The following is a 25,854-nucleotide window of genomic DNA, read 5'->3' as shown; positions in this document are numbered from 1 at the left end:
ACTTTGGCTAAGGCCTAACATAACTGACATACTATTGTCAAAGGCAAGCAACTTTTCAAAACTATCTTACTCTGTCTTGGCAGGATACGACAGTCCTGTTTTATCCATTGATGCACGCTCTGTATCTCCATCAGTGGTTGAGGTATGGGCATTTCTTTGCCCAAAGGCCAGTTCTGCCAAAAAGAAAGGCTCCAGGTGGAGTGTCTTTGGTGCTCAACATTCTATCGGGAATAGAGCAGTGTTGCCAGGAGCAACTGTGTCTCACTATCACAAAACACTGAGTTAGGTTAAAGGCCATTTTCTACAGCTCTTTGAAGAAGTTGAAGATTATCTAGCTATACTGAGTATAATCTCTATATATCTAAGGAACCTGATTAGTCTAATTATAAATGACAAACTTAGATGACTATTAATCTAAATAATTCTCAATATCTATCTAACTTAAAGACTAAGAAAATAAACGACTGTGAAACAAATGAGGACAATGACCTCCAAATATAAACAATGTACAAATATACATTGCAGTAGGTAAATATATATCAATATACAAATATTGTATAAGTATCTTAATCAAAGGTAGAAATGTACACTGCAATATGGTAAATATATACAATATATATATATATCAATACAATATATGTCAATACATAAAAAAATGTTTTAAACAGAGGTAGAAACATGCATGCGTAAAATAGTCAATATAACTTTGTATCAATATACAAGAATCTATACCAATATATTTGTCTAAAAACAGTAACTCACAATTACAAATCTATTATCCCATCATCCCTCTTTTTTTTTTTTCAAAATGATCGCTGAGCTTATAAAATTCCTCCCCCAACCCTCAATCGTATACTAATTATAATCAACCCCTAAATGATGTCCCTAAACCCAAGGGCAAACTTTACTGGGAGAGGGGACATCGTCCTCTAGAATTACTTCCAGCTGTTATATGGGCGACGTTCTTTCTGGGGGATCCCATGAAAGTAAAATGATGGTTAAATTTCAAGATCAATGTCTTTTAAAATTGCAAATAGTCTCTGAGTATTTTGTGCAGGTCTGGCCAAAACGTTGTATAAGATGTGCACCATTTCAGCTAACCAAGTTGGAACTGTCTTGTACAGCTGGTACCCAAAGCAGGTCTTGTAGTAGCGCTATCAGTATCATGACGTCATATCAACCAGGTAGAGTTGTTGTTGTAGGGCCCCATCTTCTTCCTGGAAACTTCAAATGTCACTTCAGGAAAAACTCATTGTTCATTATGAAAAACTGAAACATTAATCATATAGATATATTCAATGAAAGACATGATAGATATAGTCAATGAAAAGTATGATAGATATGAAGAAAAGCAAAGATGTTTTCTAAACTCATATTTCTTTCTGTCCCATATCATGGCTCTTGACATGAGACAGAAACTCCAGAAACTCTGGGTTTTTCTCTTACAACAGGCTTGGAATTGGAGAGGGACTGAGCCAGAGTCCAACTTCAAAACCACCTTTATAAATTTAGAAATATGGTTTAATATATTTTACGTACACAACCCATTCAGTTTTCTTAATATTTCCTATTGGGCAGGTATTTTTCCATCTGTCAGTATCCAAACATCCAGGGTCCCTTGAATTTTTCAAAGATGAGTGTTTTTTCTGTGGAGATAAGAACAGAACCCTGCCCCCATTCTACATGTTTTTCTTACCACCTGTATGAATATCATCATTGTGGATGAGTTGTCATTTCTCCTTTCCAAGAGGTTTCTCCTCTTCAAATCGAAACTTTATTAATTTTGATGGTATCCACAATTTTTCTTCTCCTGTGGAAACAAGAGCAAAACCCCTTCCCCAACGTAGCACATCTCCTGGCTTCCATTGAGAGGTCAGCACATCTTTGAAATAAATCGGTTGATTTAGTTCAGCAGACTTTTCCATTATCCAATGTCTTTCTGCTGCTGCCGTTCCTTTCTCATTAGCGTTAAGAAAATTCAAGGTTAATAAAGCATTATGTAATCTATTTCTGGGGGTATTTTCAGTCCCTTTCTGTTTGTTCAGCATATCCTTTATAGTACGATTTGATCTTTCTATAACTGCCTGACCTGTAGGATTATTTGGTATACCTGTAATATGTTTTATATTATAATAATCAAAAAAGTGTTTCATTTTCTTAGATACATATGCTGGACCATTATCTGTCTTTATTTGTGCAGGTATACCCATGATGGCCAAAACTTCCAATAAATGTGTGATTACTGAATCAGTCTTTTTCTGAGCTCAGGGCAGTAGCCCATTGAAAACCTGAATATGTGTCTATGGTGTGGTGTACATGTTTTAATTTACCAAATTCCATAAAGTGGAACATATCCATCTGCCAGATTTCATTTCTCTTAGTACCCTTTGGGTTACTCCCTACAGGCAACGGTGTTTGATTATAGAAAGAACAAGTAGGACATCTCTTTATAATGTCCATAGCTTGTTGTCAAGTAATGGAAAATTCTTTCTTTAGGCCTTTACTATTGACATGATGCTTCTTATGAAATTCTGAGGCCTGCAACACACTTCCAATCAATAATTGATCAATCTCAGCGTTGCCTTGGGCTAGAGGACCAGGCAGACCTGTATGGGACCGGATGTGTGTTATGTACATCGGACAAAGCCTGTTCCTGATTATGTCTTGTACCTGGATAAACAATGAAGTCAACTCTGTGTCATCTGGTATAAATTCAGCGGTTTCAATATGCAAGATAACTCTTTCTGCATATTGTGAATCTGTAACTATATTAAGAGGTTCTTTAAAATCCCTTAGCACCATAAGAATGGCATATAATTCTGCCTTCTGGACAGAATTATAAGGGCTTTGTTCCACCTTACTCAATTCATCTGACTTGAAACCTGCTTTCCCTGATTTGATTGCATCAGTATAGAACGTACGGGATCCAGTTATTGGAGCATCACGTACAATTCTAGGAAGAATCCAAGAAGTTCTTTTTATGAGGTTAAGTCTACCACTTTTGGGATAGTTGCTATTAATTTCTCCCAAAAAATTAGCACAAGCTCTTTGCCAGGGTTCATTGTCTTCCCATAACTTTTTTATTTCTTCAGTAGTAAAAGGCACTATAATTTCTGCTGGGTCTATACCTGCTACTTGACGAAGTCTCAGCTTACCTTTTATAATTAATTCAGAGACTTTTTCCACATAAGTTTTTAATTTTTTACTTGGTTTATTAGGTATACATATCCACTCTAAAATAATATCTTCCCTCTGCATTAGAATCCCTGTAGGAGAAATTCTGGAAGGCAATAATATGACTAGGATGCAGCTAAGATTTAGGTTCACCCTATCCACATGTGCCTCCTGTAATTTTTCCTCAATCATTGTCAGTTCCTTTTCTGTTCCAGCTGTCAGTTTTCTTGGACTATTCAAATCTTTATCACCATCTAAGGTTTTGTTTAAATGAACTATTAGATCAGGTGTTATCCCAACAGCTGGTCGTAGACTGGAAATGTTTCCTAACAATCTTTGGAAGTCATTAAGAGTCTTTAAGCGGTCTCTCCTAATTTGTGCCTTTTGCATTTTAATTTTCTCTAACCCTATTCTGTAACCTAGATAATTAATAGAATTTCCTCTTTGAATCTTTTCAAGGGCAATTTGTAATCCCCACCTAGGCAAGACTTTCTTTACTTCTTCAAACATCCTTTCTAAAGTATCTTTATTTGAATCAGATAACAAGATGTCATCCATGTAATGATAAGTTATGGACTTGGGGAATTGTTTACGAATTATTCCAATGGCTTACTTACAAAATATTGGCACAATGTAGGACTATTGAGCATACCCTGTGGGAGGACAGTCCATTGATATCTCCTATTAGGCTGAGAATTATTATAAGTAGGCACTGTGAAGGCAAATTTTTCTCTATCCTTTTCTTGTAACGGTATAGTGAAAAAACAATCTTTCAAATCAATAATTATAAGAGGCCATCCTTTTGGTAATAGAGAAGGCAAAGGAAATCCAGATTGTAGTGGGCGCATAGGTTGAATTACTTTGTTGACAGCTCTTAGATCTGTCACCATTCTCCATTTACCAGATTTCTTTTTTACAACAAACACAGGAGAATTCCAAGGGCTGGTCGATTCTTCAATATGGTGAGCATCTAGTTGCTCTTGCACCAGCTGTTCCAATGCCTGTAGTTTATCTTCAGCTAGAGGCCACTGTTTGATCCATATTGGCTTCTCAGTTAGCCATTTTAAAGGTAGGGCTGTTGGTACCTCTAAAGGTTTGGTATTTGCTGTATGTTCTTGTACAGCCTGAATGGCTGGTGACCTTTTTCCACAATACCTCATCATATCCTTCCCAGAATTATGAGTTCCTGGAACTACAGGAATGTTAATCTGGGTATTCCATTGCTGTAGCAGGTCACGGCCCCAAAATTTATGGCAATATTGGCTATATATGGCCTTAGTCTTCCTATTTGTCCTTCGGGCCCTATGCATTCAACCCATCTTGTGCTTTGTTTTACAAGAGATAGGGTTCCAATTCCCAGGAACTGAACATCTACCTCTTGAAGAGGCCAATTCGGATGCCAAGATTCTGGAGTAATGATACTTACATCCGCACCTGTGTCTAATAAGCCTTCAATAAAAGTGCCATTTACACAGACTCTTAGCTTTGGTCTTTGATCATTAATAGAAGTCTGCCAAAATATACGTTTACTCTGTCCTACTGGGTTTTTTGACTCATCCTCCACACGTAATTCATCATTTAGATCAGTATTACTTTTTACAGCAGAAATTGGAGCTTTTAATTTTCTTGGTGAGGCACGTTCTCCACTGTGACTGGGAATGACTGGGCCACTGTTGGTTTGGGGCCTGCGAGAGGCCCCTCAAGGAGTTTCCCGACAGTATCGGGTTGCCTTGTTTGTCTGTTGTGACCTGCATTCGTTGGACCAATGTCAGCCTTTACCACATATCCTACATATACCTGAAGGCCTAGGTCTCCTAATTTTGTCATTCCCAGAGGAGATATTATTCCTAGAAATTCTGTGCCTGCAATCCCATTTCAGATGTCCTAATTTACCAAAATTAAAACACCTGGCAGTTTGATGTCTCCTCATTGCTGTGGAAATCGCTTCTCCTACCCAAGATTCATCGTTATAATTAAATGTCTCAACATTCATCGTATGCTGAATCCATTCATCCATAGGTGCTGATCTAGACTTTAAAGGCCCAATTATCTTTTTGCATTCTATGTTTGCATTCTCAAAAGCTAGAGATTCAAGAAGTATTCGTCTAGCTTCTGGGTCTGTTACCCCTATGTCCAGAGCCTTAATTAATCTTTGCAAAAAGTCAGTAAAGGGTTCTCTCTGTCCCTGCCTAATTCTAGTATATGATTCAACACTTTTTGCTGGATCTTGTATCCTATTCCAAGCATTTAAAGCTGCTTGGTGACATAGACATAGTACTTCATCGTCATAAAGAGCTTGGACCTGTGGATCAGCATATTCTCCTGCACCAAGAATTTGATCTTGGGAAACCGCGACACATTTTGCTCTTCCTTGCTGTTCCATATGTATGGATTCTTCTCTGAAATAAATTCCAAACATCAACGAAGGTCCATTATCTAAAACTGCAGACACTAACTGATGGAAATCATGGAGGGTAGCTCTAGCATTAGAAGCCCAAGTCCTTATCATTTCCTTTACATATGCAGAGTGCAAGCCAAAATTAACAATAGCTTGCTTAATTTCTTTTAGATCATTCATTGCTATTGGTGTCCATCTAGCTTCTCTGATTCCCTTTGAGCCTTTAGAAGTTGATGCTTTGTCAGAATTAAGTATAGGGTATGCCGCTAAAACCTTGGGTAAGCCAGTTCTAATAGCTGGTGTTGGCATTGTATCCTGTCCTTGTGCCTTATTACTCTGTTCACCAGCTCCAATCATTTCTTCAATCATTTCAAGTCTTTTTATTATTGTCTTTATTATTGCCTCTTTTGAATCCTGAATCTCCTGATCTGCATGAGTTTCTAGTAAAGATTGTATGGTTCTTAGGAGTGCCATATTCTTCCTAAATGTTAGAATATGCAAAAGAATACTGAAACCTAGTAACCAGTAAATTAAGTTATCCCCATAGTCATATAAACCTTGCATGATATAACCCATTGTATTGGTAACCAGAACAGTAAAATTCGCGTTGGAAACGAAAACTGCCATATTACCTATTATCCAGCAGGTGGCACTGTTGCCAAGTCACAACGAAAACAGAGTCCTGTTTCAGAGTCCGCCTAGTATTTGTTAAAAACTGGAAAATGTAAGTTGCTCAACAAAGTAAATGTAATTAAATCAATTCCAGAGACGGAACCAGAAACCCAGAATCCAGGGGTAGAGAAGAGCAACCTGGAAGCCGCTTATGCCTCCACGTGACAGAGTCACCCTGAGGGGTTGCAGCTTTCAGCAACCGCGTGCTCTGGTTCGTGCCACTTAAGAGCTGTGCTTGCAAGGGAGATTTAAAAACGACTCAGAAAAGAGCAAACCACGCGGCAGAGACTACGCGGGCCAGTGGAGTTTAAATCCACGTGCGGAGGCAGACGATAGGTGCGTGGGGACTGGAAGTCAATCTGAGGTGTCTAAAGAGAAAATATAAAGAACTGCAGCAATAAAAGCCAGTGCCTGATGATTTATATTAAGCTGCTGGCTCCACGCACAAGACACAGGCCACAAGTGCGCCTGCCGGCCACGGCAGCTGAGGAAGGAAGGCTCGCGCCAAGTCGAACTCGCGGCTGGCAGCCGAGCGGGGGAAGGAGAGGTCCTAAAACCAAACGTTGGGTGCCAACTGAGGGCGTAAGTCATAAACAATGCCACACCAGTTTGGAATTATGATTAATAGGGTGGTATTATTAATATGGTCAACTGAGGTTTAATCAAAGACCCTGTTTCAAACAATAAGATGGAGAGTGATAAAGGACACCTAATATCCTCTCTGTCCTTTTCATATGAGCACATGAGTGTGAGCACCAATGTACTCATTTGTGCATACACCACACAACATGCTTGCACAAACACAAACTTTTTGATTTTAAAGGTTTTTGGGCCAGGTAGTGACAGCACATGTCTTTAATCCCAGTACTCAGGAGGCAGAGATAGGTGGTCTACAAGAGTAAGTTCCAGGACAGTCAGGACTGTTACACAAAGAAACCCTGTCTTGAAGAACCAAAATCTTTTTCATAGTCAGGAAACGTATGCCAAAGAAGCTGCTTGGTTTTTTTTTTTGTTGTTGTTTGTTTGTTTTATTTTTGATGTTTTACCTGCATGTATATTTATGTGTGTACAGTGCCTATGGAAGTCAACAGATGATGTCAGATTCCCTGGAATTGGAGTCACAGATGGTTGTGAGCTGTCATGTAGGTACTAAGAATCAAACCTTGGTCTTCTGAAAGGGCAGCAAGTACTCTTAACCGCTGAGCCATCTCTCCAGACCCAGATGTAATAGGGAGGCCACTTGTTCGTTCCCAACTGCTCAGCCCCAAAATAATCACACAGAAACTGTATTAATTAAATTGCTGCTTGGCCCATTGGTTCTAGCTTCTTATTGGCTAACTCTTACATATAAATTTAACCCATTTCTAGTAATCTGTGTATGGCCATGTGGCTATGGCTTACCAGCTAAAGTTCTAGCATCTGTCTCTGGTAGGGCATCTCTCTCTCCACCTTCTTTCTCCCAACATTTAGTCCAGTTTTCCCCCACTTACCTAAGTTCTGCCCTATCAACAGGCCAAGGCAGTTTCTTTATTCATTAACCAATAAAAGCAACACATAGACAGAAGGACCTTCTACACCATTTCCCCTTTTCTGATTAAATAAAAGAGGAAGGTTTTAACTTTAACATAGTAAAATTACATACAAAACAGGTATCAAGCAAGAATTACAGTTACAATATTTATATCTACTTTATCTTTTATCATATCTAAGGAAAAGTATAACTATAAATTCTTCAATTCCATCAAAGCCTCCAGAAGGATACAATATTACCTAAGTTAATAGGAAGTGCATTGTAAGCAACTTCCAAAAGTCTAGAATTGACAGAGACATCTTGCTACCTGGACAATCACCCAAAGTTCTTCTGTACTACTGGGGCATCCATCTTCAGACTACAGGCCCATAGTATCCAGCAAACTTCTCCACGAAGCAGGAAGTTTCAAAGGCAGTTCCACTTATACTGGCAGTTTGTCCATCACATTTTTCTGTGTCCTGCAGAATGCCTAGCAGACTCTTTTATGAAGCAGGAACCCCAAAGGATCATCTCACCTTTAGGCAAGTTCAGCAGTCATTTTTCTGTGGGTCCTGCATGATGTCCAGTCAAGCAGTCCAGGCAAGAGCAGTTTCTTGCCCAAATGGCTAGCCAACTCCATAAGGAGGTTCTTCAATGCTCACCACCCTCTTGAAGTAGTTTGGTGCTGCCAGGAGCAGATGTGTCTCACTGTCATGAAAATTCTTAAGTTCTTAAACATTTTAAATGCCATATTCTGAAGGTCTCTGAAAGATTTGAAGAATACCTATCTAACTGAAATATATCTTTATACATCTAGAAAATCTAACTAACATGATTAAAAGCTTGACTATTATAGATGATTATCTATTAACCTATATTTCTTAATTACATTACATTACATTACATTTACAAATGAACTGTACAAATGAAATACCTTAATCAAGAGTAGAAATATACATATAACAAAACTGACCTAAAACTTGTATCAATAAACCAAGATCCATACCAATGCAAAGTATCCATCTCTATAGCATATCCCTCTTTAAATGTAAAGAAACATTTATAAACAATATTTGGGAATATAGGCATAGTTCTATCCAAACTTCTTCCTGCTGTTTGGGGACACTGCTAATGAGGTCTTTCATGTTGTATTCTGTGTGCTAGGTTCATCTCAGTCAGCAGTTGGGCAAAGTAATTTTTGGGGGTGTTCATGGCAACCTTTCAAGGAATTTTGGTCTATCAAACCATATTAGTCTGGAAGCAATCCACAGGTTCTCATCCTCTGTGGAAACAAAAGAACCTCTTTTCCAAAGCAACATATACTTACATTCAAATTTTAAAGTCAAGATACCTTTACGTTGGTTTAGTCTAGCAGCCTGTACAATGCAATGTCTCTCTGTACATAGCTCCTTCACAGTCAAAAAATTTAAAGAAAACACAATAGTATACATAAACCAGACTCTCTGTGTATATTCCATCTTTAATGGCTCATTCTTTTCTTTACCCCTTTTAATCTATGACTATCTGTACTCTGTCTCTTTAAAGACTTTACCTTTTCTTTTTAAAACATTAACTTCCTTTTATGACTCTCTACACTTTTCCTTCTCTCTCCCGAGCCTATGTACATTTATTCAACACTGAGACTCATTCAGAGTTCTTTTATGTCTGAATCTGCCCTATTATGAATCTGTTAATTCTTTATTGTCCAGAAGTACTTCTTAAAATCTTAAGCTGTGGCATTACTGTGGTATATACGGTACTTCCTGCTTGCTCCACACAGTCCAGCATGGCAGAGCTGTTTGTGCCTCTGAGCTATGTGCACTGCCCCACTGTCTAGGCACACAGCCAGTCCATGCTGCCATTAAGCAAGCAAGGTGCAGCAGTCTGCTCACAAACCATACTCAAATGCTCTGTAGCTGGACCTGCCTGAAAGAGCCAGGGTTTGCTCTGGCAGCACAGCCCAGAAAGGCAGCATTTCAAAGCAGCATGGCGTTCTCCTGCTACACTGCATCAAGAAAGACTCTCTTAAAGGAGCTGCGGGAAGCCACCAGCTGAAAAAAAAATGCAGGTAAACTTTGGTTTTTTGTGTTTGTTTCTAGAGTTCCTTTCCAAGTCCTCTCAGGTTTTTCATGGATTTAGTCCATCATTGCTGGTGCCAGTTTGTTGGAGAAGGTTGCTTGAGCGCCAATTTGTAGTAGGGAAGCCGCTTGTTCGTTCCTGACTGCTCAGCCCCGAAATAATCACACAGAAACTGTATTAATTAAATCACTGCTTGGCCCATTGATTCTAGCTTCTTACTGGCTAACTCTTACATCTTAATTTAACCCATTTCTAGGAATCTGTGTATGGCCACATGGCTGTGGCTTACCAATCCAGTGTCTGTCCCCGGTAGGGCTACATGGCATATCTCTCCTCGCCTTCCTTCTCCCAGCATTCAGTCCAGTTTTCCCCACCTAGCTAAGTTCTTCCCTATTGATGTGGGAGTCCCCTCTGTGTGTTACTTATATTGGTTAATGAATAAGAAACTGCCTGGGCCTGATAGGGAAGAACTTAGGTAGGCAGAGAAGGCAAAACTGAATTCTGGGAGGAAGAAAGCAAAGTAGGAGAGAGACACCATGGAACTGCCAGAGACAGACACTGGGAATTTTACCCAGAAAGCCACAGCCACCAGATATAGTGATTAGTATCATCAACATAACCTACGAGCTTGTTAGAAAGCAGACCATCAGGTCCTACTTTACACAACTGAATCATGATGTAAATTTTAACAAGTTCCTCGGATACTTTAGCATATATTAAAATTCTAGCAGCATTGAGTTTGTCCCAGTTAATAAGAATGAGAAAGAATACAACCTTAAGCCTATCATATGACTCTACAGATGGACAGAGGTGATATGCTCAGAGATATATTTTTACTGATAGTATATTAAAAACAGTTCAAAAGTCTACACTAGATTAAAACTGTAAAATATCAATAATCACTCAAACACTTTGAAACTTTCCAAGCTTTGCGAATGCAAACTTTTAGAGAGATGTACAGGATAAGACTGTATGTTGACCTTTGCTAGATCCTAAAGGTAAGAAGCCTCGAAAATAACCAATAGCAGTAACTCTCAGATCAGAAGATGAAAACAGATTCCCCAGGTAAAGCTAAAATGGAAGTCAAAAGTTTCAAAGCTTCAATGAGTTAAAAAAGCTCAAGTAAGCTGTATAGTGACCTATACCTGTAATCCTAATATTTGGGAGACTGGGGCAAAGAGGTTACCCCAAACTCAAGGTAAACTTGGACTACATAGTAAATTCTAAGCTAGCCAGTCCTACACACCGCAAAACTACACAAAGAAGGCTCAGACTAGAAAGAAGCCATAATCACAAAAGTAGAAGGAAAGATTTTTAAGTTGTGGAGGTTAAGGGGATGGGCTTTCTAATTCAGTCAAAATTAGAGATATTGAAGAGATTATAGAAGATCACACCCACACCCACACACCCAACCCCCCCCCCACACACACAAACCCTACATAAAAACAAAGGCATAAAGCCAAACTTTCCATTAAGGGTTTTTTGGTGTGTGTGGGGGGTGTGGGGGGTAGGAGTGGATTGTGGATTTTCAAAAACTGATTATATTCTGCTCACAAAAGAATAAAATACAGGATATATCATTTTTTTCACAGATATGTTTACATATATATTAAGTAGAAAATAACCTTAGATGGAACTGGAAAAAATATGCATGCAGAAAAAACATCCATATACATAAAAAATTTTATATATGTATATGTCTGTATATAAAAAAAGAAATAAAAACTTTTCAATGTCTCCAGACACTTAGATGGTTCCCAGTATCAGTGCACAGCATGACATATTTGCTGAGCCCCTCATTTAACACTAAAATGTCCTTCTCTAAAATCATTGTGCACATATTCTCTAGTTCCTACCTGGCTTAACTGTAATGTATCTGCTGCTTTCCAAAATATTCACTTTGAAAGTTTTGATTTATTGTCTTTCTGCCACAATTTCAGGAGTTCACTGTTCTGCTTAATGTTGTTTTTCATGGAGCTTAGTGTCGAGAACAGTGTACAGACTCAATAAATAAACATCTGCCAAGCAAAGACGTTCAAGAGTACATTACCAAGAGCAAGTGTCAAACACAAAGTGAAATGGAAAAATTAATAAATATTAAAAACTTGAATATATAATCTAAGTAGATTATGACTATCATGAAAACAGTTTCACTTTGATTTTTGTTATTTTCTATTTGCATATTTCTGAAACAGGGTTTCACTATGTAGCTTTGGCTGACTTGGAAATCACTATGAAGACAAGGATGCTCTTGAACTCACAGAAATCTGCCTGCTTCTGCCTACCAAGGGCTGATATTAGGAAAGCAAGTATTTTGTTCTATTTAGGAAAGCAAATATTTTGTTCTATTTTGTTGAATTAAGAATGGACATAGTAGAATGCCAAATATAATTTTCATAATACAGCCAAACTCCTGATTGGCCATAAGCCTTTAACACTATAATAATATTATGTATGACGGGTTCCAGATCAGCCCCTGGAGGTGCTTCAAGTATGCTGTGTTTTATTCCAACCCCAGAGAAGTGCTGATAAGATAATAGTGAAAACACATGGATGCACAGAGTACTATGTGTTTGTGGTATGGTTTGAAATAAATGATACCCAAAGGGAGTAACACTCTCAGGAGGTGGGGCCTTGTTGGAGTAGCTGTGTTCTTGTTAGAAGTCTGCCACTGCTGTGAAGGCAGGCTTTGAGGTCTCATATATGCTCAAGATACTGCCCAGTATCTAGCTCTATCTCCTGTTCCCTGCATATCAACATGTAGCAGCTCCTTCTCTAGCACCTTGTCTGCCTATATGTCCCTATGCTCACCACCATGATGATAATGAAATAAACCTCTAAAACTGTAAGCCCCCCACCCCAATTGAGTGTTTTCCTTTATAAGAGTTACTGTGGTCATGTCTCTTTACAGTAATAGAAACACTAAATTAGGCAGATATTTAATCTGTCTAAACCAAGTTAACTAAGTTGGTACCAGGAGTGGGGTACAGCTATGCTAGGCCTGACCATGCTTTTGTTTGGGGAAATGTAGACCTTGGTATTGCAAATGAGAAAAGCAGTTGAACACTTCAAATGCTACTTAATGGGACATAGTAATAGGAGTACGGTAAATAGTGTTGCTAGTTATTTGACTGTGGGAGGCTAGTTCAAGAGGTTTTTTGAGGAGAAAAATTTTAGTATGTTGCCTAGAAATTGTTCTTGTGATATTTTGGTGAAGAAACTGACTGCCTTTGCCATTGCTCAGAGTCTGGTTTAGGTTAAGTGAAGCTTTGGGTTAATTCTGTTAGCAGAGGAAATTTCAAACAGCCTAGTATAGACTCTGTCGTGTGGATTATTAGTGTTAACTCAATTGAAGATATATAATAAAAAGAAAAAGCTGACCAAAGTAGATTACAAAATATAAAATTTAAAGAGAAAAGGAGCACCAGGAAGTGGAATGGAGCTAAGTTCTGTTTTCATGGAGATAAACAGAATAAGAAATGGAATAGAGGCAGTGATGATCTGCTCAGAGCAAGATTACAACCAGTTGAATTTCCAGTTTGTGAAAAGGAATAAAGAAAAGCTTAGATTAGGCTGTGGTGGTGAACAACCTTTAATCTCAGCACTGGGAAGGTAGAGAGTGGTAGGTAGATCTCTGAGCTAACTTGGTCTACAGAGCAAGTTCCAGAACAGCTAAGCTTAGGCAGTGAAGGAAATCATCAAAAACAGAAAGCTGGTAAAGATGTAATTTGAAAGCTCTCTGAGTTCAAGGTCAGCCTGGTCTACAGAACAAGTTTCAGGATAGCCAATTTTAAGCAGTGAAGGGAACTATCAGCAGCAGAAAGCTAGTGAAGATGTAATTCAACAAGGGGCTCATGTTCCAGCCCCAGCAAGCAGAATTTGGCACCTCAGCCAACTGGTTGTGGCTTCAAGGATAGAAGAAAGGTATTATGAACCCCTTTTCTGAGGAAAGCTGCTGTGGCTAGGCATATGCCAGGGATATCCCTGGGTGAAGGCTTAAAGAGGCCATTGCATGAAGCTGTGAAGGACAAACCTGGATTGCCTTGGAGATCCAAAGATGGAGATTCCAAAGTTGTGGGATACCTGCCAAGAAGAGCCGCTAACAGGAAGTCAAATCAGCCAAAGAGAAAGAAGTGTGTTGCAGTCAACAAAGCTGAAAGTAATTGGAGATCTGAAGAGCATTTTGACATCACACATGGACATGCAATGTTTGGAGTTTGTCCAGCTGGTTTTCTGTCCTACATTGGTCCAGTAATTCCTCACTATGCTCCTTTCCCTACATTTTGGAATGGTAATGTATGTCTTAAGCCATTATATGTTGGAAATGTGTGATCTGCTGTTTGATTTTGATTTTACCGGTGATTACAGTTAAAAGACTATATGAATCTCAGAAGAAACTTTGAACTTTAGACTTTTAAGTAAGTTTGGGATTGTTATGAACTATGAAGAATTTTGAAGTTGAACTGAATGATATGGCTACAAGCCTTTGTGGACCAAGAGTAGAATGTGTTGATTTGAAAGAAAATGGTCCCCAAAGGAAGTGGTACTATTAGGAGGTGTGGCCAAAGTGTGTTATTGTGGAGGCAGGCTTTGAGAGTCTCATATATGTTTAAGATACTGTCCAGTGCCTCAGTTTACTTCCTGTTGCTTGTATATCAACATGTAGCAGTACCTCTTGAGCTCCATGTCTGCCTGCACACCATCATGATCCCCACAATGATAATGGACTAAAGCTCTGAAACTGTAAGCCCCCACCTGAATTATAGGTTTTACTTTATTCTGGTGGCATACGTCTTTAATCCCAGCACTTGAGAGGCAGAGGCAGGCGGATCTCTGTGAATTCAAGACTAGCCTGGTCTACAAGAGCTAGTTCCAGGACAGGCTCCAAAGCTACAGAGAAACCCTGTCTTGAAACCCCCCCCAAAAAAAGAAAATAAAAAGTTTTCCTTTATAAGAGTTTCCATGGGTCATGATCCCTTTACAGCAACAGAAACCCTAACTAAGACTGTTGTTTCCCAAATACATGGCTAAAAGAACCAAAATATTTTAGGTGTATAGAAATGGTCTTGAAATATTTCAGCAGTTTATGTTTGTGCACTGTGTGTAGAGGCCAGAGATTGATGGTGGATGTCTTCCTCAATTGCTCTCCACCTTGTCTTGAGAGAGTCAACTGAACCTGAAGCTTCTGAGTTAAGCTAGACTGGATAGCCAGTAAGCTACTAGTACCTGCACTGTGATTACAGAAGTGTACAGCTATTTCTAGCACTTTTTCAACAATATTCTGTGTATATGGGTGGACACCTACATGCCAAACCACACATGAGACATTCAGAGAGCAACCCCTTGGGAGTCTGTTCTTCTTCCACCAAATGAGATCCAGAAATTAAACTCAAGTCACTCAGTTTGGCAGCAATCACCTTACTCATAAGTCATTTATCCAGCCCCTAACTTTTTGTATGGGTGTTGGAAGCCAAATTCAGATCCTGACGTTTTTGAGGGCAGGCATTTTACCAAATGGGCCATCTCACTTCATTTGTCATTCTTGTCTAGATTTATTTCTTTCCTTCTCACACATTAAATGCCAAAAAACAACCTGCAGAGGTTACTATGTGATAGAATATCAGATAGGCAAAGGAAAACAACATAGGGCAAGTAGTTTGCATCTGAAATCAGCAAGACTGCTTCTTCATCAGGGGAAAGTTCTAGACAGGGGGAAATGTCACTATATTCCCAAATGTGCTTAGTTTAAGCATGGAAACCACTTTGGCCTACTAAATGTAGAGTTAATGATATAAGCTGCCTGGGAATGAGTTAAAATTGACTTCATGATTTTTCTTCACCTGCCAGTAGAGGCAAAACTTTAAAACTGTCGCTGTAGTGACTATAAACTTTTAAGCAAAAATTTAATAAAAAAAAAAGTATTTTTAGGGAATAAAACTGATGCATGTGTATATAAAATGTAAAAGAGTAAACTGTCTTACCTGGAATGAGCCAAGAATATCCTTTAAGGGTTCTTCATAAAACTCATCTCTTCCAAAGAACAGGAGCAACTCAAAGAAACTCCTGAAAAAAAAATGTAATTTTCACTGCTTTGTGGGTTTATTCTAGTTTAAAAGACTACCAAGTTGCAACATTTATCAAGTAGCAAATAATTTACTTATAAATACTTAGTTTTAAAAAACTCAATAAAGGGCTTTTGTTAACATACACAATGTTCCTACTTCAATCCACAGGAAAGCATATAAAGAGGTGTATTGGTACATGTCTTTAGTACCAGCACTTGGCAAATGAAAACAACATCAGAAGTTCAAAGTCATCCTCAGTCACACACCAAGTGTGAAATCACCCTGCAATACAGAAAATACTGTTACAAAATAAAAAATTAAAAAAAAAAAACCTCTACAAAGCACAAAAGTAACAATGAACAATAAGCAAGAAGATATAAAACATTAAGTCAGAATAGGTTTGGCACTATGTGATAATATGTAGAAGGAAAAGTTGATTGTAGAATTGCTTACTACCTGAGGTTTTAGACATCTACTGGAAATCCTAGAATGTGCCCTTCAAACATCAAGGAAGAACTACTGTGCATTGCCTTTTTACATGCACCAATATATTGTGTTTTAATAAATAAAGCTTGCCTGAGGATCAGAGTGCTAAGCAGCCATACTAGTCAGCCATACACGCCAAGGAGTAGTGGCACACACCTTTAATCCCAGGACTCCGAGGAGACAGAGATGGATCTCTGTGAATTCAAGGTCACCCTGGAGTATGCAAGATTGAATCTTTCTAAAAGAGAAACGGAGCTTATACAAAGGTGGTCCCAGCACTTGGAATCACATGCCATTATTCCAAGCACTAGGGAGGTGGAGACAGAAGGGATATGGCTGGGAAGAGAGAGGAATACAATGGGGGAAGAGACAGGAACTCAGTGTAGTGTGGAGTTTGAGAATTCATGGAAACAGGATCTCTCTTCACCCCTTCAGTCTGAAGATTTGATAGAGGTAAAAGGTCTCTCTAGTAGCTGGCTGCTTTGCTCTTATGATCTTCAAGTTAGACCCCAGTATCTATTTCTGGATTTTTATTATTCATGCTACAATAGAATATTTATATTTTTGTAGATTGCCTAAGGAGACCAAAAACTAATAAAAGCAGTTATCTCTCTTGAAGGCAGAAGGCAAAGATGAACCAGAAAAGGAAAGGGAGTAGGCCTCTGCCAGGACCTCTTCAAGTCCTGGCGTTGGTCTGGGAACTCCTAGGGAGTAGGCAGGAACTAGAAACTGCTACAGGTCAAGGCATGAGGCTGGGACCTCTGAGGGAGTAGACCTGAGTCAGGTCCTCTGCAGATCTGGGTATACCAGGTCTGGGACCTCCAAGGGAGAAGATCAGAGCCAGAGATCTTTGGAGAACCAACCCCAACCTAGAGACCTCTGCAGGAGCAGATCCAGACCAGGGGCATTTACAGGAACAGGTCTGAGTCAGAAACCTAGACCAGAGCAGGCCTGAGACAGCAAACTCCACAGGAAAAGAGCAAACCCCATGGGTGCTGATCAATGGAACCAAATAGAAGACCCAGATATCAATCTACACATCTTCGAACACCTGATTTTTGACAAAGAAGCAAAAAATATCAAATGGAAGAAAGAAAGCATATTAAACAAATGGTGCTGGTATAACTGGATATCAACATGTAGACAAATGAAAATAGATCCATATCTATCTGTCACTATGCACAAAACTCAAGTCCAAATAGATAAAAGACCTCAACATAAAGCCAGCCACCCTGAACATCAGAAGAGAAAGTGGGAAGTATACTTGTACATGCTAACACAGGAAACCACTTCCTGAATATAACCCCAATAGCACAGACACTGAGAGAAACAATAAATGGGACCTCCACACGCAAGGGCAACCCTCCACACACACATGCATAGACTCAACAAACAAAATAAATAATCTGCCCTTTTTTAAGTTGAAAATTTTCAAGTATTCTATTATACTAGAGTAAAAAAATGTTTTCTTATAGCCACTTTCAGGGAAGAAGAAACGCGGGGTCGTCAGTCTGGTATAGGAGTTCCTTCTGTTTGTGTGTTGCTTCCATTGATTAATGAATAAAGAAACTGCTTTGGCCTGATAGGGCAGAACTTAGGTAGGCGGCGAAAACAGAACTGAATGCTGGAAGAAGGGCAGAGTAATAGAAGCCATGGATGCTCTGCCTGGGATGGATGCTGGTTAGAATCTCTGGTAAACCATTGCCACATGGAGATACACAGATTAATGGAGATGGGTTAAACTAATATGTAAGAGTTAGCCAATAAGAAGTTAGAGCTAATGGCCAAGTGTAAAAGACTTACCACGAAACATAATGACCTGAGTTCAATCCCTAGGACCCACACGGTAGGAGAGAACAGACTCCCTCAGGTGTCCTCTGACCCCAAACAAGTAAACACACACATACTCACAAACACACTATATTTTAAAAAGAAGCCAAATGTACTGTCATAATTATTCTTTCTTCTTTTGATTTCTAAATAATTATTCTTTCTTCCTTTGATTTCCAAATTGGTTGATACTTGTATCTACATTACTATATATTATCAATGAATCAAATGAACCTTGGTTGCAATACAGTAGAAAATCAAGTTTGAAATACAGTACAATAAAGATAATCAAAAAAGTAATCTACCATTACACATGTGGTACAGCCACAAATATCAGGTGTACTGAATAAGAAGCTAATCATACATGCTACAACTTGACATATTAAGATATACATAAGCATAAGCTTTTTTGTCCACTGCACATATGAATGCTACTAGTCTAACAAGTCCACGCCTCTGATAATATCTGGGAACCTGATATCTATCAGGCAAATACTTAGTTTCCTATTTGCTCATCTCAGTCTGGTATGCTAAAATCCATGAACAGTTTCCTTGTTTAAAAAAAAAAGCTGGTAAAGCAACATTAATATCTGAATTCATATAAAAATGATAGCTATCTTGGTTTTCAGTTTCATACACCAGTGTTTTGTAATCTATGAACGCTAGAAATTACTGATACACTCATAGATCTGTGTCTTGTCTCGTCATCATCAAAGAGGCTTCCTCCAACAGCAGATGGGGAGTGGGTGCAAGAGACTCAGAACTACATATTATGTAGGGAAAGTCTAAATCAGGTCCCTACCCTCGAAGACCAGGGAAGAGGAGGAGTAAAGACTGTAAGAGTGGGATAGACAGCACCAGAACATGGCTCACAGAGACTAAAGCAGCAAGCTTGGGGCCTACAAGGATCTGCACCACGTTCACTACATATATGTTATGGTTGTTGGCTTAGTGTTTTTTTATGGGACTCCTAACAGTAGGAGCAGGTGTATATTTGACTCCTTTTGCCTGCTCTTGAGACTTCCTCCTATTGGGTTGCCATGTCCAGCCTCAATGAGTGGGCTTTCACCTTATTTTATTGTATCTTGTTTTGTCCTGTTTGGCTGTTGTCTTTTGGAGGCCTGCTCTTTTCTAAAGGGAAATAAAGGGGAAGTGGATCTGAGGGAGAAGAGAGGTGAAGAGGGGGCTAGGAGAAGTGTAGCAAGGGGAAACTGTGATTGGGATGTACTGTATAAGAGAAGAATCTATTTTCAATAAAGGAAGGAAAAAAGGGAGGGAAGGAGGGAGGGAGGAAGGGAGGGAGGGAGGGAAGGAGGGGGAGGGAGAAAGGAGTGTTTATTAATTTACAGGAGAAGAGACAAAGACTAGCTAGCTAGTTATAACTAGCTACTTGGAATTTACAAGTCTCCAAACTTCTCAATCCTCAGTTTCCTTTTCTACAAGAATGAATATTTGAGAGGTATACTTTAATTCAAATATATGTGTATACACACACACACACAGAGAAAGAAAACTTTTATTTCTGTATTAAATATAGTTTACAAAAGAAGTAAACCCTAGTAAAGACAGACATATTGTGGTTAGTGATTTAAAATATGTTCCTAAATGGCTCTTCATTTCTAAAACATTTGAAAAATCCTCAGATGAATAAAAACAGAATTCATTTTCATTCTCTGAAAAGATCCCCTCAATAACCATAGTTCAACTGTCCAGCCTGGAGAAGGCCTGTCTTCCTGCATAATTACATTAGTAAAGAATTTTGTAAAGAGGGGCATATATAAATTACATTAGCTTATATTTACATATAGCATATATATGCATATAATTACATGAATATAAAACAGGCTCTTAAAACACATAGCTCAGACATATATATGTTTTTTCAACTGAATAAAAGTTACTCATACATGATATAAACTATGAAAGAGAAGTCTTCAAACAGAAACTAAACATTTTATAATGACTTCTGTGAATATTCTGACTTCTTGTACAGGTACCATTATGTGCTGCTTACTTAAGTTATTCCTTGCATGTTTTCAGAAATCAGTAAGTGTTAACTCAACCAGAAGATTTCCCATAGCATCCAAGGCCAGGTAAAGCCTTTGCTATGCCCCCTCATTATCTCACTGCATTTATCTCAAAATTGCAATTACATAAAGGTATAACTGGTGATTTAGTATCTCGAAACTCTGCAAGAATTTTAAGAATAAGACTTATTTGTTTTCTACTTTGACCTAAGAACAAAGCACAAAGCTTTACAGAAAATAAAGAATAGTTATGCACTTCTGTGATTTTCTGATTAGTTTAGAAAAATAAAATACCATCATCACAAACTTATTACTACTTTAATGGAACAATCATTTTGCTGTTTCTCTATTTTTTCTTCTAGAATTGAAAGTACAATTCTCTTTTCTATTATAGTAAATTCCAGTAATAAACTTTTCCTTTTAAAAAACAGCAATACTTAACAAGCAGTTCGAATAACTAATTCTTTCACCTAGCACTCTATCTTACATAACATTTGATTCTTATTTTTTGAGAGAGGGTTTCACGTAACTATGTTGGCCTCAAACTCCATATATAGACAGGAATGACCCTCAACTTCTGATTCTCCTGCGTCTACAAGATACATACCTGCTGGGATTTCAGACTAGTGTAATCATACCCAGGGCACATAGTGATTCTTAAACTATTGTATTTTATATGGGCAGCAGTACATAAGCTATCAAACAAAAAAATAAAATCATTATATGACATTTTAAATAATGGGAACGGAGGCCCTAAATAGGGAGTGGGATAAATACAGGAGGGAGGATATAATGACAATAAGGATGCTTACAAGAAATCATACTATTAACTATCTAAGAAAAACTATAATATGCTTAATTTTGTATATAAATGTACATAGTTTAAATGAAATTTTCTTATCTGGACTAACAATGCCTCCTCCTCGAACCAAAAAAAATCACCTAATACCAGGAAATGAGAATATATAACTATTCTAGTTAGGAAAGTTAAAGCTGACTGACTCCTTTTCTATATGCGAGTATGAATTGTTGGCAAGGGCTGTTCAAGAGACTCCCAAAACATTAGAGACTATTGCTATTGTCCTTGGTTGTCCCAGAAGTAGAAGGTAAGTTTTTATTTCTGAAGACCACCATGGACATCAGACACATGGCCCAAAAGCTCCCTAAGCTTGAAATTATTTGACAGTTTCTTCCCTGAGGACCAGTTTTCATAGTAATAGAAGGTGACACTCACGCTTTCAAGTTGTTGTAGGAGGTTCTTCTGTCTATGTGTTGTTTTCATTGGTTGAATAAAGAAACTGCCTTGGCCTTTGGATAGGGCAGCACTTAGGTAGGCAGAGTAGATAGAACTGGATGCTGGGAAGGGCAGACAGAGAGCCACCATGGAGATGCCAGGTCAGACATGCTGAATGTTTCCCAGTAAGCCATGACCTCGTGGTGACACACAGATTATTAGAAATGGGTTGAATAAAGATGTGAGAGTTAGCCAATAAGAGGCTAGAACTAATGGGCCAGGCAGTGTTTAAATGAATACAGTTTCTGTGTGGGTATTTTGGGGGTTAAGCTAGCTGGGCAGGACGGAACAAGGGGCCCCGCTCCCTTTAACATTAAATGAGGCAACTCAACCAACAGTCCTAACCCAGCTATGATGCTTATGAACTACATCAATGACCAGGATGGCATAACTCTGGGGTGCAGTAGCAGCACACATACCTCAGTGGTAACTAACAGTTCTCTAATTGGTCTTATGACCAACTCAACAAGAGGGAAATCATGCCTAGTAATGAACACCTATCCACAAGTCAGGGTAAGTGAAATCATGGATCTTGAAGGAGAACCTTCAACTACTACAATACTAAAGCAGCTAATTCTTAACAAAAAGCCCGGTGTGTAATTTTAACTCAATTCTACCTACACGCGATTTTTAAGATTGGGAGTTTCTGGACCTCTTTCTAGAAAGTTTTAAGATCCCTCTCTGCTTATTACCACAGCCTCAATGATCATATGCTGAGATTTACCCTTAGAATTTTCTAAGGTCACCAGGAAAATTAAAACCCAATGCAGTGACAAGAAAATGTGTATATCACAAATCCACTTCAACCCAATAAAAGTTAAAATTGTTCTTAAATGTTGCAAGTTAAAACAAAATATCTGAAGTAAAGAAATGACAATTTCTTATTGGGGTAAGAAATTAGGAAAGGTTTTATCCTCAGACGAAAGAACAAAAGCTATTATATCAAAACAAAAAAATAAATGTGTTGTTGATAAGAAAAAAGTATACTTACACAGCAAGACTACTCAAAACATATTGTACGTGCTCACATTCATCTGGGAACGATGAGCTGGCTGACGTGAAACAGCAAAGTGCAGTCTGAAGAACCTGAAGCTGTGGCAAAGGGACCTGCCATCGTCCAGCATAATCTTCAACCACCTTATAGAGAAATGAGTTAAAAAGCACATTACTATGGAAAATGTTACCAACTTTACATTTTAAAAGGCAGGTAAAACTTAAAGGATATGTGAAAACATTAGCTCTGTATGAATGCACATGACTGACATAAAACGTCCTATACTGTTTTATCAGGGTAGAAATCTGATATGGGATTCCCCTCTGTTTGCTGCGAATACCATTGGTTAATAAAGAAATAAGCTTGGCCTGATAGGGCAGAGTAGAGCTAGGTGGGGAAAACTAAAATGAATGCTGGGAGAAAGGAAGCAGAGTCAGAAAGAAGCCATGTAGCCCCACAGGAGACAGACGCCAGAAGGTTACGAGGTAAGCCACAGCCCTGTGGCCATACAGATTAATAGAAATGGGTTAAATTAAGATGTAAGAGCTAACCAAAAAGAAGTTAGGGTTAATAAGCCAATCAGTGACTTAATTAATACACTTTCTGAGTGATTATTTTAAAAAGCCTGGGGGGCTTGGGAAACGAACAAACAGCATCTTACAACAAATTGGCATCTTACAACAAATTGGCACCCAACGTGAAGTACTACATCCACATAAAAACCTGAGAGAGCTTAAAAGGTATTCTAGACAAAAAACCAGTTCAACACAGCTTCTTGCTTTTGGCTAGCAGCATGTCGAAACTCCTTTAAGAGAAATTTTCCTGATTCAGCTGTAGTGGGGGGGAAGGGGGAGCTGCGCAGTTTTGAAACAGCGGCTTTCTGGGCCTTGCTGAACTCTGGCTCTTTCAAGAGGTGAAGGCCAGCTTGGTCTGCAAGAGCTAGTTCCGGGAAGACTCCAAAGCTACTGAGAAACCCCGTCTCAAAAAAAAAAAAAAAAAAAAAAAGACTATAGTATAAATTGTCATGTCTCTCTCTGTTTCTATAATTGAACTGTTGTACGGTAGTAATTGGGGATAGTCAGCAGAAATGTCACACCTTTCCTACACATAGATCGCTCTGAAGCGGTCCTGATCTCACAGTGTTCACTCTTCCCACTCACACTGCCAGCCCAAATAACCCGGTATGCAAAACCGGTATATCAGCATTTACTTCCTGTTCATGTCACCTGAAAACATGCACACTTTTTTCATGTCATCATCAAGGTCATATCCAAAAAATAACTCAGACACAGACCTGTAACAAGAACATGTTCAGAACATCTTTTTGGCAAGGCTATTAAATCAGCTACTAAGTCTCTCCTATTTCTCTACCTGAGAAAATTCATTTAGAAAAAGGAAAATAGACTGAAATCTACATATGCTGAGTCTGTCAGATACCCCATAACTATTATCAATAATCCTATTTTTAAGCAGAAACCATTTAAATTATCTGGTGGCACAGAGATACAGATAATCTTCTCTTCCTACTGTCAACCATTTTTTCAATAAACAAGTCATCAGATTTACTCACTAAAAAACTACCTGTCATGCTCAGTGGTTCCCATAATTCACCTATTTGAAAACACAATACTTGCCCATATCTGTCTAAATTAACAGCAACTCTTCAGTTCTGGTTTCTATAAATATGATTGTTTGTAGAACATCCCCAAATATCCATCACAATGTGATTTGGGAAATTTCACTTTACTTAAGGCTTCCTGTACCAGCTTTCATTTGTAAGCTTTGGTTCTTTTAGCTATAAACAGTTCCTAACATGGAAAAAAAAAAATCATTTGCCTTAGATGACATGCTTTGTAATGAAGTAGTTGTATCTTTTCTACCCAAACCTTTGACATCCCCTTCATTTATATTCATTAGCTTAACAAAAGATAATAAATTTTCATAAGAAAGAAGAAAATTAAGTAAAATCATAGGAATGTACTCCACTCAAAAGAAAGAAAAGACATTAAACCTAGTTTCTCACAGAAATCAACCAACTATACATAAAAGTTTGAAACAAACTCCAGATTCTATCATTATCAAGTATATTTCTTAAAACCTAAAAAATAATTTTTATATGAAAATATTCAACTAAAATCTAATATATGAAATAAATGCACTCTGGCGAATCATGAAATAAATAATAAAATAAACTTAAAATACTGATTAGATATTAGCCTGTTTCACAGGAAGGACGTTTATACCTGGTACTGTAAACCTGGTCAAAAACCCATGACTAAGAAGTGCATAGGCCTTAGGGGGGAAAAGCTACTGTTTTTTTTTTTTTAGGGGGGGGTGTATACCCAAAAAACAGAAGCACAAAAGTGATTGAGCACTTAGCTATGGATCGATTGTCTATATCAGCCTCCCAGTCCACAGCTCAGGACCCTGAAAGAAGAGGGGGAAGAAAGCAATGAAATATTGATTTCTGAAGATGACATGGATGTTACACACAGCAGCTATGGCTTCCAACACAAGACCTATGCATGACCCAGCATGGATAGGAGAGGGGCTCCCAAGGTTCCTAGTGGAAGACCTATTGGCAACTGCTGATTGCTGATGGATGGGGAGTCACCCTTTTTGAGTATTTGGGTACTGAGAGGTTGTCCATGCCCCAGTGATGATCCCATTATCATACATGCAGGAATCACTAATTGGACACAGGGAGTTACTAATAATGATTTTTAAAGATGACGCAACAGTGAGAAGGACACTAGGTGGAATGCACTAGAAGAAGCTGAAGGTGGAGAGTGGTAGATATATATAATCACATTGTATAAATGTATGAACTTCTCAAAACACAAAAAAGCTTTTTTTAAAAAGTAAAAACAAAGTAGTGCGGTGATGGTGTATACCTTTAAACCCAGCTCCTGGAAGGCAGAGGCAGGCAGCTCTCTATGAGTTCAAAGCCAGCCTGGCCTACAGAGTGAGTTCCAGGACAGTCAGGGCTACACAGAGAAACTGTGTCATTAAAAAAAAAAAAAAAAGGAGGGAGGGAGGGAGGGAAGAAAAAAAGAAGAGAAAGAGGAGGAGAAGAAGAAAGAAAAAGTAAAAACAAGAAGACTGCATAACATTATCTCCATCCTAACAATCAACCTTGGTTTGAGCCAAATGCCACTAAAACACTGTAAATAACTCTTTGAACTAAGATATATGTAATATTTAGAATCAGTTGTGACTTTATATTTTAAATATTCTGTTAAACTGCATTCTGCTAGCTTATACAAACATGCAGCATTTTCTACTTTGGTCTTTTTTTTTTTTATTTTTAAAAGGTCTTTATCCA

The 25,854-nt window shown here is 38.4% G+C and overlaps 1 protein-coding gene across 2 annotated transcripts in view; it reads right to left on the bottom strand.

Annotated features, from left to right (window-relative positions):
* Znf654 (zinc finger protein 654) overlaps window positions 1–25,854 on the bottom strand; it is a 60,975-nt gene that overhangs the window by 17,486 nt on the left and 17,635 nt on the right. For both annotated transcript variants that reach the window (XM_041678574.1, XM_041678573.1), the window contains exons 2-3: window positions 22,527–22,672; window positions 15,815–15,896 (exon numbers count right to left, since the gene is read on the bottom strand). In XM_041678574.1, coding sequence (XP_041534508.1) covers window positions 15,815–15,896; window positions 22,527–22,672 — 228 coding nt within the window. The remainder of the gene's footprint in view (window positions 1–15,814; window positions 15,897–22,526; window positions 22,673–25,854) is intronic.

The sequence above is a fragment of the Microtus oregoni genome, unplaced genomic scaffold, assembly GCF_018167655.1.
Source record: "Microtus oregoni isolate MIOR12 unplaced genomic scaffold, Mior012 000030F_ref0000283, whole genome shotgun sequence".
In the NCBI taxonomy this organism is placed as follows: domain Eukaryota; kingdom Metazoa; phylum Chordata; class Mammalia; order Rodentia; family Cricetidae; genus Microtus; species Microtus oregoni.
This window is presented reverse-complemented; position numbering and strand designations above follow the sequence as displayed.